This window comes from Strigops habroptila, chromosome 3, assembly GCF_004027225.2.
Source record: "Strigops habroptila isolate Jane chromosome 3, bStrHab1.2.pri, whole genome shotgun sequence".
NCBI lineage: Eukaryota > Metazoa > Chordata > Aves > Psittaciformes > Psittacidae > Strigops > Strigops habroptila.
Window position 1 is genome coordinate 30,900,000 of NC_044279.2, and position 20,401 is coordinate 30,920,400.

Consider the following 20,401-nt stretch of genomic DNA (forward strand, 5'->3'; position numbering starts at 1 on the left):
TTTCACAAGCACACTGCTAAAATGCTTGCAAACATTTAAAATGTATTCTGTGATCCCTGTTGCACAAGGTGGAGACCTAACATAAGACTTGACTTGTGCCTTTCCCACCCCCATTCATGAATTAGTCTCACGATTACTGTAAAAATTAAGGCGAGTGTGGGTGAAATACGTGAGGCTAAGTCCCTCTAACCTTAATAAACAGAGATGGTATTGACATAAGTGAATTTTGTTTAACCACAGTACATTTGCTTCTTAATTAGTGAATATTCATCTGTCATCATCAGCAGTTATGACACCCCTCCCCGCTAACACGTTCTGTCATAAATAATCAATGAGAGGCTATTAATATTCATGAGTGAGGATCTGTGTAGTCATGTGCACTGATGCAGAGACAGGGGGAGTGTTGCCATGAACTGAGTCGAAACTCTGTGTGTGTATACGTGAGTGTAAGATAGTTAGGGAAAGGGAAGAAGAGCATGCTGCTACACACTGCCCTGCCTTGTGCTTCCAGCTAACAGTGGTGTGCCTGTGTTTCGGAGCTGGAGTGACTGATGAAAAACAGTAGTCAAGTCTGGAGGGTGATTCCCTGTCAGTGCATTTGCCTTTCAGTGCTGGGGAAATTAGAAGCTTTGCTCTTGTGCTGCTTATTAGGATGGGCTGCAATCTGTGCACTTTTCAGAAGAGAGAGGAGCACTACAAACTGCTCTATGAAGTTTCACAGGTGAGTGCAGAGGATATTACCAGCATCTCCAGAGTAAAAATCTATGTTCTTTACAGAGAGTAAGTAGAAATGCTTTTGTTTTCCTTTGCCTTTTTTTTTTCTTTGCAAAATTGCTAGCTAAGTTGTTGTTGGGGGATTTGGTAATTATTAGTATTTTGGGTGCCTGTTGTTTCTGCTCGTTTGCCACTCCCCCTTCAGATGACTTCCTGTGGGATTCTTTTAACATTTTTGTGCATCTTCTGCCAAGATGTCAGTCATATAGCAGCAGTCTCACTGAACCGTATCAGTGATGTTTTAAGGGAGCTCTTGGCTTTGATAGTAAGACTGATTTCAGATAAGTTGCCCTGCTGCCTCTGAAAGCATTAGGTCTGTGATCTCAGGTATTTCTAAGTTAAGGAACAAAGTTTTTATGGCATGTCTGTGCTGGCCAAGAAGCATGTTAAATTTTCAGATTAATTAATTAAAACTGAAATTATGCTGAAATGTGCTTGTTATGTTTAAACAGGTACTGAGTACAACAGGGTTTCCATGGGTGAGGTATGCAGCTTGTTCTTTCACTGTGTGTCTGTTATTTCTGTTTACTACTATACAAAGATCTCAATCCCATCTAGATATTTTGGTGTCTCAGCATCATAACAGTGTGAGCAGCAGTGTGGCAGTGTGCTGCTGATGTGTTCCCAGCTCCTTCAGTATAAGATGAGAAAAGACGAAACAGGCACTTACCATAATAGCCCATAATTTTTGCTCAGATCCTATTGAATCAGTATTTGATTTGCAGCTTTTTGTTTGTTTTTTCCTCTTGGCACAGCAGACCCTTGCATACTAAAGTTTAGTGCCTTTCAGCATCTGTTCTCTCCCTCTCTGTAATTTGTCCTGGCTTTGACACATTGCCGTTGACGGAGGCTGAATGCTTGCAGTTTTGGACTGCACTGCTGCTGACAGGCAGCACGGAGGAGAGAAAACAGTTTACGGTGTTGGTGGTCTATTGGCACAGCAGCAGCTAAGTGCCCATTGCCGACTGGTTCCCTCCGAGTTCCTCCTGACGTGATTCATTTCGCAGTGGGCTAATTACAAAGTGGATTCTCTACACATGAAGCAGCCTCCTCAGTTGTGGTGTTAATGCACATTTTCATGGTAATGTGATCAGAGCCTCATTAGCCAGTTTCCAAAATGATCCTCTGCATTAATTAAATATAAAAATGACGCTTTTTATCACCATAGAGAGGAAGAAGAAGATTAGCATTGTTAATTACTACTGGGGGCAATACCTTTGCATCATTTCTTACCACAGAGCAGCAGGCATATTCAGTCCTAAAAGAGTGTCCGTCTGCAGGTAACCTGCCCATTGCCTTGCCTGGTGAAGATGGTCTCTAGGTGGAACACTTCCCTTTAGTTCAATATTTAGTTGTAATCCTATCATCATGTTTTCTTACAGCAATAGCACAGGGAAAAGCATAGCAGCAGATTTCCTTCTCCTCCCTTTCCCCCTCCCCAGCTCTGGATTGCCAAACTGATCTGAAACTGTAAAATGGAGAGAGTGTAGATCGATGTCTGCTTTTCTGTGCCAGGGAATAAGAAATGCAGGTTGTGCTATGAAAGGGATTAGACATTTCTTAAAGGGTTGCATGTGTGTGAAAAAAGAGGCTGTGCCTGGTTTAGAGTGAATGCATTTTCAAAGTATTCCTTGCAGTAATGTTGGATAGTAATAAATGCTATTGAAATGATCAGCACATCCAAAGGTGGGAGTTTTAGGAGATTCTAGAGAAATTCTTCCCTTTATCTGTTATCTTCTCTGCTGTTGAGTTGGAGTGACTGTGGATGTGAACAGCCAAAATGAACTAATGCTTTCACTTTTTACTCTGGTGCTTGCCAGATAAAGTGTAATCCTTGGGAGGATCTGAGAGAGTTTCCTTGGGGAGTTGAAATGCAGTGAGCCTGGTGCTGCATCTTGTGCTGTTCAGGAAATGTCACTGATAAGGTACAGAAGGAGAGCAGAGAAATGACTTAGTGTGCTTACTGCCAGATCCTGTGTTCATCTGTAAACTCATTCCTATCTTTGTTTCAGTGTACGCAGGTCAGAGCCCAAAGGATACCGAGCATATTTTTAACCAGGTGCTGCAGTAGAGATCAGGTAGTATCTTGCACCATTACTGCTTCTGTGTACAACACTGTTTTGCTGCTATGGGGGGAAGCGGCAGTAGAAGATGATAAATTAAATTAAGCCAAGGCAGGCATTACTACTTGATTTGCAAATCCCTTTTTAACTCTCCAGTCCTGTAATTCCTACACCACAGCCTTGGCTCTTTCATCTGCATGATTTCTGGAGAGCTTGGGACAAGTTAGCCTGTCAGGGACATGAACTGACTGAGGATGAGCTGTGGCTCACTAGCATATGTGGATCAGATAGATTAATTTATATTCATAAGAAGAAGCAATTCTAGCCTCATCGCTCACCTTTCCTGTGCTAGGCTACCTGATACCGTGGGTGGTCTGTGCACTCCTGTACTTAAAATACAGTAAACAAAGGAAAGTGTGTTTGCAGAGGAAAACCATGCAAGTGCTTACAGCGAGGCATGTTTTCTGCTACTGTTTGTACTAAGGTCATATTAAGCAGCAGAGAGGTTTTTATTGTAGAGCTGCTGGGAAATGAAGATGTCGTTAGAATATGTATAATTCCTTGCTCTTCCCCCCACCCTCTTCCTCCAGGCTCATTTGCCTTTCACTGAGGTAGCAGTTCAGAGACCATGGAGGCCCTTTCCAAAACCAGCATTTGCCTGTGTGATAGAGACTTTCATTTGGATAATTGTGTCTTGCATGTGCAGGTTGGGGTTAAAACAAAAGTAACAGTCATGTTTTAAGAATGAAAGCTTTTGAGATACCACTACACATTGGTCAAGGACCCTTATGCTTCCAAGTGCCTCTTCACCTGTCTTCAGGACGTGAGGATGGCTCAGCTTGTTGACTTCACCATAAGAAAGTATCAGGAGTAGGACTCCCCCTCCCCTCAAGTCCTCTTCTCCATATGCCTACCAGTAGAGAAATGGAAGATGTGTCCATTTGAAAATTATGGCCCTACATGCTACTTCATGGGCACTCGATGATTATTATTATTTCCTGTGTGCTGAATAAGCAGGATTGAGCTAATGAGTGCATCCAGGAAGTCTAAGTCAAATCACTTGAAGAAGATAGGACATGGTGTGTGCTCTTGTCCATTAGGAGCAGACGTCTGCTGTTCTTAGCTGATTTTCTCTTGCACTGCTGGGGTAAAAGAAGTGAGTTTAAGTGATTTGTTAGCTGCATGATGAGAGCTCTTCCCATTTAGGGGAAAGGGTAAGAGAAATATGGCAAGGATTGGAGGGAATGAAACTGAAACGCTATCTGATCCATCATCAGTAGTGATCTTCAATAGTCTTGTGTGAGACTCAAGGAAATGAAATTTTTTCACAGAATTCTGTAGATATCATATGGAAATCATTTCTGTTTGCTCGATTTTTTATGCTTTGTTTTAAAAATATATTGTTAACCAAGGGAAAAAGAGGGGAAGGAGAGAGAGAACACAGTACTTTCGGAGGTCAACCAAAGACCAGTGTGAACTTCTATTTTGAGTTACAAGTTAAGAACCAGTCCTGGTTCAGATGACCTTAGATTTTAAAGGAGAAAGGAGAAAAACTAGAAGAGAAAACAGAGGCAGTCTGGGATGGCTCACAAAGACAGTGGTAGCGCTGGGATTAAAATTAGAAGGTTGCATATTTATATTTTACGTTTGACCTGAGATGATACTAGAGCCTGCTTGCAGCATTTTTAAATCCTCTGAAGACTGATTATGCAGTTTGCTTCTCATGTTGGTTTCCATAATTAGCATAAAGCTCAAATTTTCACCAGTTTAGAGTTCTGATTTTACGTTCATTTTGACATCCCTTGGGCTACTTGAAGTACTAAGTTTTAGTGGTACATCTCTTCAAATTCAAAGATGTTCACAAGAGAGATATCAAGCCTGCCCACTGAAACAGCAGAAGCACTTCTGTATTTTTCAGGAAATGCTGATACAGCTGGCATTAGAAGAAAGAAAGAAGACTGGGGAGCAAGCAGTGTTTCTTGTCACTGGGACCTGCCTTCTCTGGTCTTGATGAAGTTTGGGTTTATTCATAGGGTTAAATAGAGTATGTGATCCTTATTTTCCTTCTGAGCCAACCTCCAGCCACTTGTATTCATTTTTGTACTTATGACCTGTGAGATATTTACATTACAACTCCTCAGTGTGGTGTTTGGCATTAGCTCTCAGTCTTCTGGAGATACTTGCTGGCAGTTTTTGTGTCCCCTTTGTTTGCTCCTCATGAATTTCAGCAACAATAGGAAAGTACTGTCTTGTGCTGCATCAACACAAACACATTTTTGGGTCCATTTATATTTAAGTTCTTTTTTAATAGAAATTCTGTAGCAGGACACTTTTACCTCTGGAGAATATGAAAGGAGAAAATTCTAAATTTAATTGTCTGGAAATAGTCAAATTATCTGAGTTGAACGAAATCAGTAGCAAAAGTAGATCTGGTTTTACTGCGTTTTCTAACTTTTCCTTCTTGCTTTTCTCTAAATCTTTAAACAAAACAATTGAAACCCCACTGATTCTTATTTTTTCTAAGCAACTCTTCTGAATGCTGATTTGTCTGTTTGAGAAGTTCAGAAATAAATTTTGAGGTGCTGAAGGATTCAGCAAACTTGTAGGAGTTCTATTTCCTCTCAGCTTAACTGACCGATTTTAGAGCTCTACTTTATGTAATTCCCCTCAAAGCTGCACTGTCTCATATTAGTACAGCAGTGTATTTATGGTAAAAATGTAATCAAGTAAAGCTTGTCGTACATTTCTAGCCATGTCCTAGAAACTTGCTTGGAATTTCCTTAAAGAACCTCAGCTGAACTGAAAAGACTTTAAAAACTGAGTTCGTAGAAGTTGACTTCTCCTACAGATAAGAGATGTTCTTTGTGGTTAGCAGGTACAGCTATGCCGTTTCTTCTGTTTCCTTGCTTATTTGCTTTACACTAATAATTGAGCAGCATTCATCTAAGTAACTAATCCCATTGCCATGTTTCTGCAGGATGTACTCAAAAGAGGTACTAGTGTTGTGGCATTGCTAACAACTGAGCTCTTGCTCCTGGTGGAGAAGCTCACCATCCCACACTGAATACTGGTCCATGGAACTAGGGAGCTTTGACTGCACAGCAGTAACCATCCAAAAAGCCCTGGGCACCCATGTCTCAGCTCTGTGCTTTGCGTCACCGCATGCCAATTGCTTACAAAAGATACATCTGAAATGCAGCCTCTTGTCTGGATTTAGGCTCTCTCCACAGAGCTGTGTTTAGGTGTGAAGGCTCCTTGAGGAGTCCTGGAAGATTGTGCCATGGGGATTTGGGTCTGGGGACATGTACGCTGCTTAAAACAACCAGTGCTGGCCACCTGGATGGATGGTGTCTGTTGAGAAGACACCCATGCATACAACTAGACATCTAAGGGAGTCGTCATCTGATTTTCTAGAAACCTAAACCTGTTAGCAGGATTTCTGGGATTGTTCTTTTAAACATGACACCTGAATTATATGCTAAGTACCTACATGGTATTTTGGATCTCACACCAACTACCTTTGATAAAACACTTAATTTTTTTTTCTGAAAAAATTCAAGAAAATGTGAAGTGTTGCCATGGACTTCAGAAGGGCGAGGCTTTCATTTTCTGTCCTTGTTTACTGTCTTGTGAAAGACGTATAGGTCCTGCACATACCTCAAGAGGAAAGATAAAGAAAGAGTCCCGAGATAAGAAAGCAGACAATAGTATGTGAGATAAAAATTCAGGGAGATGGGTACAACAAAGGCAGCTATAAAAAGACATACCGAGATTATATCAATAATCTGCAGGGATATGCAATGCCATGAAAAAAATAATAATAAAAAAGAAGTGGTTGAGGTACTGAATAGCACGATTTCTCTGTCAGTTTGCTGTTTCTTGCATCTTGAATTTAACAATGGGGATTAAGGATTCTTCTAATGATCAGATTTTTAGACCTTTTTTACAGAGCTATCCTTTCTTGAGGCTTGCTTCCTGATGTGATTTGGTATGGATATAATCCTCAGGCCTAAGGCAAAACATATCTTTATGTAGAGTCTTATGCATCAGTGATGTGATGAAGCCAATTTTGCTACCTTGAGCATTCACAGAATAACTGCCAAAGAAGCATATTTTAGGTGTTCAGTAGTTTTCTTTTGTGGTTCATTGAAGGGGATGGACATTAAAATGTCAGCCAAACACTCTGCCAAGTGTATGTTAAGGGTCAGCTGACAGTAGATACTTCACAAGTTTTCTTTCAAGAGCTAAGAGCTTACTGGAGACAGGTACAGCAGGGCTTGGTGATAACTAGCAGTTCTTCCACCCCTAGGGATTTGGTGAGGTCTCATAAAAATGATTAACAAAAAAAGAAGCTGAAAAGTGCTTGGATATTTGGCTTTAAGGCTGTTTAACTTCAGTTTGTTTGACCTGTTATTTTAAAGGATATGAGCTGTTTGTAGAAGTACCTGGTTTTTTGTCTACCCCGTAACTTTGAACCCACTGGCTGATTTCACCCACAAAGGCTTTTCTCATCTTGTAGGTTCAAGCAAAGTTTTGGTGATAGTGTTAGGCAGATTTTTTCTTTCCAAGTGCAAGTGGATTTCCTAGTTTGCAAACATTGCCTCAAAACATGAAAGAATTTAAAAATCTGGATGCAGATTATTCTTTATACACTTACTTTGTGTTTCTCAGTGGTATCAGTGAAGATAAGATAGTTACTTGCTATTTTGTGTGTAATAAGCTTGTCATTTCTTTTGCTTTCCTCAATAATTGTAACAAAAATGTCTGTTAAGTAAGGATATTAGATCAGTAACTGTTCAAATGTTATCTATATTTTTTTTATACTCAAGTATTTCACAAATACTTTTATGCCAGGGACTGAACTTAGAAATGTAATTGTGGTGCCTTTATGTAACACACTGCAAACTCTCACAGTTTTTTGTATTTTAGTTTGAAATAGTGGTGTGGATGGGCAGAAGACAGTATGGATATTTGGCCATTTTCACATAACAGGGTGATGGAAACTTGCATGATCCCCGTTGTTGCAGGTTTTTATTGTTTCATTTTGAGGAAGTTAGGAAACTCTACATATCCTTTTTCTCTCAGGTGATAAAAATAATTCATTCCTTTTCCTCCAGGATGAAGGTTGGGGTTTTTGTTTTGTTTTGTTTTTAACCAAGAGAAGCAAACCCCAATAATCAGCAAAGTGAAGCAAAACAAGCATTCATTTTCCTTTGTTTTGTGGTCTGATTGTGTACAATAGCAGTTTATTCCCTGGAGGTTTTGGCCATGAAGTTTGATCTCTGAAACAATATAGGCATGGTGGAATAAGTAATCTTACAAACTACCACATCATATATAGAATTCCCATGTTTTATGTTTATTAATGTCAAAATTGAACCTGAGAGGACTCAATTTGGAAAAGTCTACAAATGTCTTTAATTTGTATAAATACAACTTAGGTTTTGTAGTCTTCACCCAGATGGAGATTTTTTTCTGGTTTGTTTCATACCTCTTAGTATTTTGGGGGGTAGTTGTTTGGGGTTTTTTTCCTAGCTCCTGGAATTACACTGATTTGAAAAAAACCCTTTTCATTAAAAGTAGCCTCACGATCAGTGTGAAAAGTTTGAAAATATCAATCAGGTTTAGTTTACAGTTAAGGAAATTTGAAAGGAATTGGAGTAAACTTGAAAGATAATGTTTAGAAACATTAATTCTTGAGGGTTTAGTATTCTTCTTATGTCTAGGGTAGGCATCATTGCATGAGGCTGAGACCCACCCATCTGGAGTTAGCAGATGTGCATGGCCCTAAGGAGAGAGAAAAGGTTTAGCCTGTGATTTCGGAGTTTGTCCACAGACATCAGTGCCAAAAAGAGCCAGCCCTGGCTGCGTCAGCACGTCATGGCACGCTTGAGACCCTGGCTGGATTCTGGGTAGGATTGCAGGTTCTGCCCCTACACCTGTAGACATGCCTTCAGGGTCCTGCTTGCAAGTGTCAGTGCAGCTTCTGTGTCCATGTGCAGCAAACTGGTGAGGCTCCTGGGAAAGAACCATAAGCTTACTAGGTGTTCAGTTTCTCTCTGATGTCAGAAAGATAATGAACTGCAATGCCAGGACCCATGTCCTGAGGACCAAGAGGAGCATGGGAATGGGTGAACTTTGCTAAATCCTTATGAGGACTGAGCAGCTGAAATACTCAGAGAAAAGGATTATCTTTGGTTACGTGTGGTATAACAAAACAGTTGACTGACCCATTTAATATGTTTGATTGTATTTATAATGTGCTTTTTTGCATATTATACTGATGGATTTGCAGGGAAAGCTGCTCAGGGAATAATCATTATTCAGGCCTTTGACTTCCTCATGGCTAGAGTGTGAAATACTCGGATTATTCATGATATACATGAGCATATGAACTGTCAGCTCAAAACAAGTCTTAATGGCAAGAGAAGATGGAAGAAGGGGTGAATTATTAGTTGAAGTTCAGCATTTGGAATGCTTTCTCAGAGGTCAGGATTACTAAAAGTGGGGGTGGCATCTCTCATTGCAATATGGTTTTATGCATTTTCTTTAATTTAATTTGTCACGTACCCTACTATTACAGTAAGGAAAGACACAGACCCGTAAGTTTATAAATGGGGAATTCCAGGTGTGTGTGGTGTCTACATTGTTTTTAACTAAGGAATATAATTCCCTCAAAATCAAAATCCTTCATAGAAAACATAAATATTTCATCAAAACATGGTCTTAGACGAAAAACACGGGAAAGAAATTTCCAGAAATGTCTGAATATTATTTGTGTATCACCATAGTATGATATTTAGGTTGATTAACTTTTGAAACATACTCAATAGTTTTTTAAATGGTGTGTTACTTCATATATTGTGAAATTTGGAAGCCAAAAATGAGTCAAGTGTTCTTTTATCTTAAAATATTTTGCTCTTTCCAGAGTTGTGTGTACCGTTTGTGAAATCTCAAACCCTCTCCTGATGTGGAATTTCCACTCTCTATGAATTTCCCATTCTGAGATACATGGGTAACTCCTCCTAAGTATAATCTTCTTTACCAGCATATGCTTCTTGTAGAGATTTTGTCAGAGAGCAATCTCATAACTTGTGGGAGAGAGGGAAAGTATATATATAGTATACAACATAATATATATGTTTATGTAAACAGCTTCCAACTTTGTGCTTGTTAGAAAAAGAATACATCACCTTTACAGTATGTGTTGTGATACCAGAGAGAGACATTGCCCTGTTTAAGAGAATTTGCCAAAAGCTGGCTTTTTGCTTTCTGGATATCTCATGCCACTGGTTGGGTGGCTGTGGCATATCAAGGTGTAGGGCATTTAGCATGGCAGCGGGACTTGGAGGTCTGGCTCTAGTTCCTTCTGTTGTGGGTATATTTTAAGAGGTCATGGTTTCTCTTTTCCTTTTCTGGTATAAAGTTCTGTATTATTTAAAGCTTTAAAGATTAACTGTAGAGATCTCAGCAAATAGCTAATGAAGAAACTGGAATAGTATTGTCTGATAATGATGATGGTGATAACAATAAACATCGTAAAATGCTAGATCGATCCACTTAGCAATTACTGGTAAAGTTATAACACAAGTGGATCATTACAGTAGAGCGTAGACCTGCCTGCGTTTCCTAACAGCTCTGGGGTCACATGCTTCCTCAAGTCCAGAAAAGGTTTGGTTCAGTTTGTTAGATTACTGTTTTTACCTTCGCTATACGCTAAAGGTCGGTTTTGACAGGAATTTTCTTTGCAATTTCCTCAGAACCTTTTCTCTGATAACTAATGGGACATGTTGCTTTTTAATTCATATATTTTATTGTATTGTGCAAATTAGAGACTTTTTAGTATGGAATAATTCTAAATACTAATTTATTGGTATTGCTTTCTTCAGGTCATAATAAAAATGGGGGATTTTTGCTACTTGTTCATCGGTAGTTAAGTCCTGTTGCTGTCAATAAGTTCAGCATAGGTATAAAGTCTCCTCAGTCATTTGAGCATAATATATTTCAAATCTCAGGTGTGAATATTACTAAACCATTTAAAACCTTCTCAATTAAGTAGTTTTAAGTTCTCAATACAGGAGATTGTTCCCATTTGTCTCCAAATGACCGCTTTCTCCCCAGATTTACGTATTTCCTTGAATTAAAAATTTCATTTGGTCATGTTCAGTAGGAGAACGTCTTTGAAATTCTGACCTGTGGGAACATGATGAATAGTGACAGGAGAAGGATTTTTCCCAGTGAGAATACCAAATCATGTAGCTCTGTAGTTTCACTTACTAAATATTGTCCAGCCTCTATTGTTGAACCCTAAGCTGCCAGTGTCACTTTGTCAGGATGTTTTCTGTCCTGTGACTAGTAGCTTCAAATGTACTCATCCATCTTCTTGTCCCATTACATTTCATGTGACTGATGTTCTGCACCCATTAAAATTGATGGGAAAGAACAAAGAGAAGAAAAATGTGCCCTTCAACTGATTACGCCTTTGAAAGAGCACATTAGACTCTACTGCTATATTGAGTAAATTGAACAGTTATTTCTGGTTTTAACTATATTACTTAACTTTTATTAATCCTTATTAGCAGTAGATCCATTATTTTATTATTTTGGTATTATATTGAGAGCAGTAAGTTTATGTCAGTATTTGCTCCTTTAATCTTGTGACAGTAAGTGAATATACAGACTCTCTCAGATGTGTCAGCTGCCTCTGGTAATCTTGCCCATGAGGTACTGCTAGCATGCCTGAATACCTTCTCAGGGATGGATGGAGGTATGTTTGACAAGTCCAGCCCTTTCCTCTGTGGAAGGACTCACAAGCTTTTTATTGGCCACAGCTGTGAGGTGAGAGAGCACTTCTGTGGGATGTCGCAAGGTTCTGCTTGCTGATAAGTGCTTGCTCACTGTGTGCTGAAATCTTCAGGGCAAGTAAGTGGAGACTAGAAATACAGGAGCCTTTGTAGTATTGGCTTTATCTTTATTTCATGCATACAGCTGGATTCCCAAAGTGCTAGTCCAATGTTTCACAGTTAGATGAGGGCCATTAGCCAGCTAACTGGAAAGGATAGATGTCATATTCACTGTCAACCAAAGACAAAACACAGAGGAAAATCAAAAGGGAAGGCTCTTGAGTGATCGGTAGATCTGATTATTTATAGTTTATATGACAGCCTTCTCAATACAGCAGCCAACCATTCATTCCCGTTTGTGCATAGTAATGAGTTTGTCATTTCTTTTGTTTTCAGATCTGGGCTTTGACCATGGGCACTTGCTGCCCCCAAAATGCAACATACCAGGCCCCTTTAGGCTGCCTGATGTTCTTGTAGAGATTTCAGCAAATGTTGAATGCAGCTGTTCACTTCCCTATTGGTACTAGTATGCATTAAGCGCATGTAAAATTCAAATATGTTATGGATTTGTAAAATTCTGTGGCGGGATTTTGCGTTTCTTAGACTTTGTCTTGAAGTTAATGCTGTATCTTGGCAATTCAGGCTTAGTTGCTGCTCTGTCTGAAGTTCCCAAAGTGTGTTTGGCTTGGGGCCTGGGAAGTGCTGCAGAGAGCTCTGAGTCTTGATTTCCTACACCATTATCTATAATTATTTGAGATTGCTGATAGGCTTCAAGGCCTGTTTCTTTGTCCAACATTTTTTTTCAAGCTGGAGAGTGTACTGTGAAGTGGATAATATTCGTATGTTGGCAGTGCATTCACGTGGGTAATTATTTATCCATATTTTAAAGACAATTGTTCACATCTATAATTTGTGAAGAGGAGCTTGATTAAGACTAAAATAGGCAAATAAGACTTCAAGAACCTTAATTTAGTAATTTCTGTGTGAGCTCTCCTGCTCTCTTTAGTCGCTTGCTTGACCTCCAGCTGAGAATGGATTCATTATTGTAAAGGAACATTCTTACAGATAATTAACTCCTGAAATGAGTAGAAGTTAGGCAAAAATGCAATGAACCTGAACCTTTAGCCAGGTCCTACTTCTGCAGGTCAGCTCTGGACTGTTCAAGCACATTGTCACCCTTAATATTAGAGGCACTTGAACAAGTAACCCCACTGTAACCAGGGGCAGGGATATATTGCTACTCTTTTGCTGTGTGCTAAAATGACTTGGGGGAAAAGGCACTGGTGGCAGAAGGCACCAGGACAAAAGTATGCAAGAGAGAGCTGATGCTTTGAAATTTGCACCCCTGCAATGGTTATTCTTTCCCATGCATATGTCTTCAGTGGACTATGAAGAAGGTGGGAATTGGGATAGAAAACTTGGCTTACCATTCTTGATTGCAGTGACTACAGCAGCTGCTGGAAATAGGTCCCAATGAATAAATTCTGTTGCAAAGAAAACCACTTCTTAGCACACTATTCAGAAAGGTCATCATTCAAATAATAGTGCTGTTAATTTCTAGCATGACTTGAGAAGGGATAGATCTGAACCTCCCAACTCCCCAGACCTCAGGAGATTTTTGTTGGAAGCTACTCTGGGCCCTTGAGTTACAGAATTTCAGAAAAGCTGTTGTTCCCATGTTTCGGATTTGGAAGACATTGATAATTGCCTAGCTTTTTGTTATAGTGAGGAAAATCTGAATGCAAGAAGAGGAATGAGAAATCTGGATTTCCTTGTATTGCAGAGATACACTGTACAGCACTGACAGAATATTTACTCCTGTCTCATTCTTCTAATTTGATTATCTGACTACCATATCAATCTTTGTTCATTGTCAAAACAAAATTATGAAGTATGATAAGTGTTGCTGGTTGTACCTCAGCAACAACTGAAAGATGGGAAAGAATGGAAGATTAGAGCTGTTCTAAAAGATTTATTTGCAAGTTGTCCACAACGAAATGTGCCAAGGGTACAAAGTGTTGTGAGATGACTCTTCAAGCTATTTCAACCAAAAGGTCTTTTATGGTTTCTGTTTTGCTTCCTGTCTACATACGTATGTTATGGCTGTATTCAGTAGTAGAAAGTATTGAATTCTGACTGACTAGCTTTCTTTACATTCCACAGCACATGTATAGTCACTTGAGAAATGCAAATCGAATGGGCATTACTAATATGTACAACAATGCGGAGTAAAACTTCACTGTCCACAGTTAAAATACTGCAAATATTGTTCAAGTGGTAGGCTGGGTTTTTCTCTAGTGGATGGTTGTGTCTTTTACCTTGCTATTAAAGAAACAAATACAGTGTTGCACCAGGGAAGTTCACCTGGCTTCCTTGTACTGGCATGGTTTTTGTTTCGCCCATGCAAAAGGAAGAGAGGTTTTCCCTGGACTCTGATGAGCGGGATGTGCCACTACTTGCAGTAATGTCAGGGAGCTCTCAGAGTTTTTCTTATAGGATCTGAGGATGATCCATAAGCAAGCTAGTCTCATGGTTGCATTTGTAGGATAGGGCTGTTTTGGTCATCGCTTTCCAGGTAGGTAACTTTCAGGTTCTGTAAGTTTCTGTTTGTTATTTCAGGCATCTGTAAAAGTGTGTTTATGGAAAGCAATATTCAGAATTAAACCTCTCAGTAAGGACATTTCTATACTTTAAGTGCAATGGAGGTTTGCATTTACAGAGGGGAAAGTAATAGGTTGACATTATGTTGGGCTCAATTGGAGAACAGAGGTCAAATTCATCTCTGGAGAATGAATCATCTTTTCCTAGCATGCTACTGGAAATACAAGGTACTATTTGTTTCCTATTCTTAGAAACAGGCCTGTAGTTTTTAATCTATTTAGCATTCACAGAGCACCTGACACACTAAGATCTTTGTTAAGTGCATTATAGGCTGTGTAAATAAATTAGGAGGACAATAATGCATTAGGGATAATCCACTGACCAAAATTACAGGGCGGCATTTTTGCTAGGACCCCTGTGAAAGTAAATTAATGGGAAATCATAGAATCATAGAATAGTTAGGGTTGGAAAGGACCATAAGATCATCTAGTTCCAACCCCCCTGCCATCGCACTAAACCAAATACTTCGAACTTTTCTGTGAGAAGAGCCCTAATTTATATTTCATTCACAGCTTCTAGAAAATACTATGTGATGCAGATAAAGTCATCAGAACAAGATGATGCTAAAAATTCATAAATATGTTTACACTTGCAAGTGGCAAATGTTACAGCTTTCAGAGCTGAGAGTATATTCAGGAATATTGTCCATATGCCTCTATTGGCTGATAAAGTAATGCAGCTTGTGTTACTCTAAATGAACATTCAGAGATTGGAAACTTGCCGTTGTTTGAGAATTTAGACCTTACTCTACAAACTATAAACTTCTGATTATCCTTTACAAATGTTTTAGCTTCAAGAAGCATTTTCTTAAATTGCAGATACTTGGCTGTTTACACATTTGCAGCTAAAGAGTTGCAGTAGCTTGGATAGAACGGGCATAACAGGGTTAGATTCTGTTCATTTTTGTGAACTGTTATAAAGAAACCCAAAGTATAGAGATGTGGGTATTTATCTAAGAATATAAATAATTTTACAGAGCAGGAGACTTCAATTAAATACTACTTTTTATGCCTTGCTATATGTAACTGATTCATACTGGGGAACTGAGAAAGCAAAGTCCTCCATCACCTATATTCAGGAATGTGGAGAGAAAATTCATTAAATTAACATTAGCTTAAGAAAAATGAAACTTCTGAGCCATTACAGTTTACTGTTTACACTGAAACAAAAAAAAAAAGAAAAAAATGACCTTTGTGACAGAATATGTGACTTGAACAGGCAGTTCCATATAAAATTGAGAAGTCGCAAATGTCCTCCGCTTGAGTGATGGTGTGCATGTGATCTTAGTTCTGCTTCATTAGCCCCTAGTGAATGAGTGGTAAATTTTTCCTATTTATACATCTTCTGTCAGGGGATCATAAACATAGCCTGACTAGTGCATGTTTTCACTGCAGCCATTTCATTTATATATTTTTTTGCAGCTTTGATGAATAGGTTATATTCCACTTGAATAAATTTTTCTTCTTTTCAAATATTCAGATAGGTATTAGCAGTGGTTAATTATGCACTCAGTACCTTTTGTAATAGAACTATCTGTCATTATGGCAAGCTTTTATGTTGTATTTGGGGGATTCAGTCTTCTCAGTAAAATACTGCTTTTGCAGTATGCATGGGAATGATCAATTTTATTTTCTGCTGATTTGATAATTTTCTACTAAAATATAATCTTCTGCGCTATGGATTTTGTGGCCAATTGAAAGACTTTTCACTCTGCTAATAGAATATCTAATGCTTCAGCTTTTTACTTTTCATTTCTGTAAGCATGCCTTTAGATTTTTCTGCACTATGATACATTTGCATCTCCTTTTAAGGGTAAGAAATGTGCAGCTAGGTTATGTTTTCTGTGTCATTCATTAACTCAGCATATCTGGTACATGAACAACATTTCTTTTTTCCTGGATGTTGCACCAGTGGTGACGTTTTTTGTAGAATGTTGGGTAAGCCACTGGACATACTACAAATATGATGAATGTTGCATAGGTTGATGGATAGTTTGTTTTACTCGGTCCTTTTTATACATATGCAAATCACATTGCTGGGCTTGGCTAGGTTAAGTTTTGTGTGATCCTATACCTCTATGTTTCTGCTTTTCCTGCTTTCATAATTTTTGTCCAGGACTTTCCAAGGCCCTATCGAGAGTTAGATACTTGTCACAACTGAATTTCAAGCAGTTTCAGCAAATTTCTTAGTGTTCTATAAACCCTTCAGTCTTAAATCCTGTTAAAGGAGCAAACCGAATTGAAGTGGAAAGTGGTTATCTTTGAGATGCACCCGAGCAAGCTTTCGCAAAATGCTCTGCCAGTCCTATTGCACCACATCAACCTGTAGGATGAAGCATGTTACACCTCCAGCTTCTGGCAAAGACTTATTCTCCAGACCCTTCACCAGCTTCATTGCCCTTTTCTGGATGCGCTCCAGCACCTCAATGTCTTTTTTGTGGTGAGGGGCCCAGAACTGAACACAGGATTCGAGGTGCAGTCTCATCAGTGCCCAGTACAGGGGGCTGATCACTGCCCTGGCCCTGCTGGCCACACTATCGCTGATACAGCCCAGGATGCTGTTGGCCGCCTTGGCTGCCTGGGCACAAGCTCGCTCATGTTCAGCAGCTGACAGCACCCCTGGGTCCTTTTCCACTGAGCAGCTTTCCAGCCACTCTTCCCCAGGTTTGTAGTGTCGCATGGGGTTGTTATGGCCCAAATGCAGGACCTGGCACTTTCCCTTGTTGAACTTCATACAGTCAGCCTCAGCCCATCGACCCAGCCTGTTCAGATCCCCCCTGAAGAGCCTTCCCACCCTCAGGCAGATCAGCACTCCCAGCCAACTTGGTGTCGTCAGCAAACTTACTGCAGGTGCACTCAATTCCCTCATCCAGATCGTCAGTGAAGATATTAAACAGAACTGGCCCCAGTACTGAGCCCTGGGGGATACCACCGGTGACCAGCCGTTTAACTCCATTCACCACCACTCTTTGGTCCTGGCCTTCCAGCCAGGGTTTACCCAGCAAAGAGTACACCCATCCAAACTGTGAGCAGCCAGTTTCTCCAGGAGAATGCTGTGGGAAACAGTGTCAAAGTCTCTGCTAAAGTCTAGGTAGACAACATCTGCTGCCTTTCCCTCATCCACTAAGCAGGTCACCTTGTCATAGAAGGAGATCAGGTCAGTCAAGCAGGACCTGCTGTTCATAAACCCATGCTGACTGGGCCTGATCACCTGATTGTCGTACATGCTGCATTATGGCACTCAGGATGATCTGTTCCATAACCTTCTCCAGCACCAAGGTCAGGCTGACAGGCCTGTGGATCCCTAGATCCTCCTTCCAGCCTTTCTTGCAGATGGAGTCACATTTGCAACTTCCTGTCAACTGGACCTCCCAGGTTAGCCAGGACTGCTGATAAATGATGGAAAGTGGCTAGGTGAGCACTTCCACCAGCTCCCTCATTAACCTTGGGTGGATCCCATCCGGCCCCATGGACTTGTGTATGTCTTGGTGATGTAGCAGGTTGCTGACCATTTCCCCTTGGATTATGGGGGCTTCATTCAGCTCCCCATCCCTGTCTTCCAGCTTAGGGGGCTGAGTACCTGGAGAACAACTGGTCTTACTATTACGAACTGAGGCAAAGAAGGCATTAAGTACCTCAGCCTTTTCCTCAGCGTTTGTCACTATGTTACCCCTGAAATTTACCTTTGTGAAGAATGAGAGAGATGGGGAGCTGCATCTAGATTTTTCTGATGTAGCAGAACTCTTCGCTATCTTTGCTGTGCAAGTCCCATGGCTTGCTCATGGGGTGGATTCTGTTCCTCTTTTAGCCTTTGAGTTCTACAGATCTTTCCGTTCAAAATAAAGATTTAAAGGAACCTTGCACTTAGTTCATAAGTATCTATAGGTACATTGCACAGGATGTGTTATAGTACTACTCAAGGTCTGTTACCTTAACTATATAATATCAAAGCACCTATCAGTCTAGTAGAATAATATTGATCTGAAACCAAGAAGTAAAGGAAAAAAAGTGTGCAAAAAAGTTCTGTTCAAGGTCTCATGTGTTGCCAAGAACATCAAATTAGGGCTTCCGTCCGCTTCAACGCACACCCACCCCCCCAAAAAAACCCCAAAACTAAACAAAAAAACAAAAAAAAAAAACCCAAAGAAAACAAACCTCTGCTGAAGATAAACAGAAAAAACACAATTGGAGTTGTTTGGGGATTATGCCTGGTGATGTTATAGCAGTTCTTCAGGTAGAGAAAATGGCTCTTGCTTATGTTTTCATGGAAGGGTAGGTACATGTATAAAAATAATTATGCTTGGATCAGCATATTTGCAGGTTAACAATCAACTGCTGATTATCTGCTGATTCTTGCAAAACAGAAAATCTGTTCTTATACAAACATTAATTATGGAATATCTGACAGAATCATTCCAAACTAGTTTAATTATACACAGGATTTATACCCTGTTTAATTGCATTTTACACTGAAGAAAGATCGAGCCCAGACCTCTTACTAAAGCTCATTTTATATCTTTACATTTGCTTTGGAGGTTAAACAGACTGGCTTGTCCTGGGTGCTTCACTGTTGTGGTAGACCAGTTTTTTAGTAGCTCCCCAACCTCTGTTAATTACCATGTTGGGATGCGGCTTCTGTGTCACATCAATGGATTGCATCTATTACATCCAATAAAATTGGTGTGTGGCGGTTATTGATGGGGCCTCAACCATCACAGTTTTATTAAGACCATTTTTACACCTAGGTTACAAGCTAACAGTGCCATTATCTCTCCCCAAAATCCCTTGGCAGTTAGTACTGCCAGCAGCAGTAGAAATTACAGAGGGATTAATCTCTGGCTCCAGTCCCCAAAAGCTTTTCTCCGGAGGTACAGAATGATATGTTGAACTGTGTTAAGCAGTGAAAGATTTAATGAAAAAAAAGCCCCAAGTGCCTGCCTATATCAGAATCGGCGTCTGTCCCTTTCCAAACTTGTCAATACCATTTTCTGTCTGTGCAGGCCTGCTGGGCTGCTGAGACATGCATGATAGCTTGGGCTGTTTTGTTGCAGTAGTTGCTTTTAAAAGCCTGACCCTGCAGAAGGTTTGTCGGCGGTCGATTTCAGAGGAAAATGAGGATATGGAGTAGAAGGAGGAGGGAATTACAGATCTCTTGAGAGTCCCTTTCATTCTTTCAGCTATGGGCGAGTGTCTGGCATGGTGAGCAGAGCAGGGGGAGACAGATCCTGTGGATGAGGACAAAGAGTGACACTGGGCACAAAAGGGTGAGGGAGAGGCAAGGGGATGCGGTGATTTGGCAGGTCATTCCCGTGGCGCCCTGCTCTGCCTGATAAGGGTGGGTTTTACAGCGGAGATGCTCCCGTGGACACACCTCCGTGCACAGTGCAGAGGCACTGGGGTTTGGGAAAGGGACGATAAGGAACACAATGAATAACTAACAAAGCTCATTTAATGAGTGCAGTCATTTGCATTAGAGTGCCAAATAGCTTTGCTCCTGGTGGCTGAGTGTCATACCCAGCTACAAATATTATTAGTATCATTTCAATGACATCTAAGGGTGACAGTAAACTGTATGGAAAGATTAGGAGGTTTCAAATATTGCAGAAAAAAAGGAAGCCAAGAGAATAGCCAGCTGAGCATCCCTAGCTTTTGCTTGGGGTAGGGAAGTTACGGCAGGATTGCTAAAATAGGCTGCTTTGAGTTCTGGAGGGCTTATACAAGTAAAGGAAAATTACAAGACAGAACCGACATCATGGTATACATCATGCCGCCTTTACATTTTATGACTAACTTTTTTCAAATGCCAAAGAAAATGCATGGTAATTGGAGATTCAGAGATAGCTTCTGTGCGTAGGTGATGCCTATAGGCACAGCATCTACACATCAGCAGAGCAATCCTTATGACATTCTTGAAGACGCAGTATAAAACGTTAGTGCTAATCAGAGATTTCTTTGTGTATGTTTCTTTGTATTGTTTTCACTTTCATTCATAATGTTTTCCAGTAAAATATAAATGGATGCCTTTTGTGCTATGTTTTATTCTTCATGCCTCATTCCCAAG

At 40.1% G+C, this 20,401-nt stretch overlaps 1 protein-coding gene across 1 annotated transcript in view; it reads left to right on the forward strand.

The window, feature by feature from the left end:
• Positions 1 to 372: 372 nt before the first annotated feature.
• The window catches only part of PDZRN4 (PDZ domain containing ring finger 4), a 104,311-nt gene continuing 84,282 nt past the window's right edge, over positions 373 to 20,401 (forward strand). The window contains 1 exon segment of the mRNA XM_030478299.1: positions 373 to 721. Within this exon segment, the coding sequence (XP_030334159.1) occupies positions 653 to 721 (69 nt within the window). The 5' untranslated portion in view covers positions 373 to 652.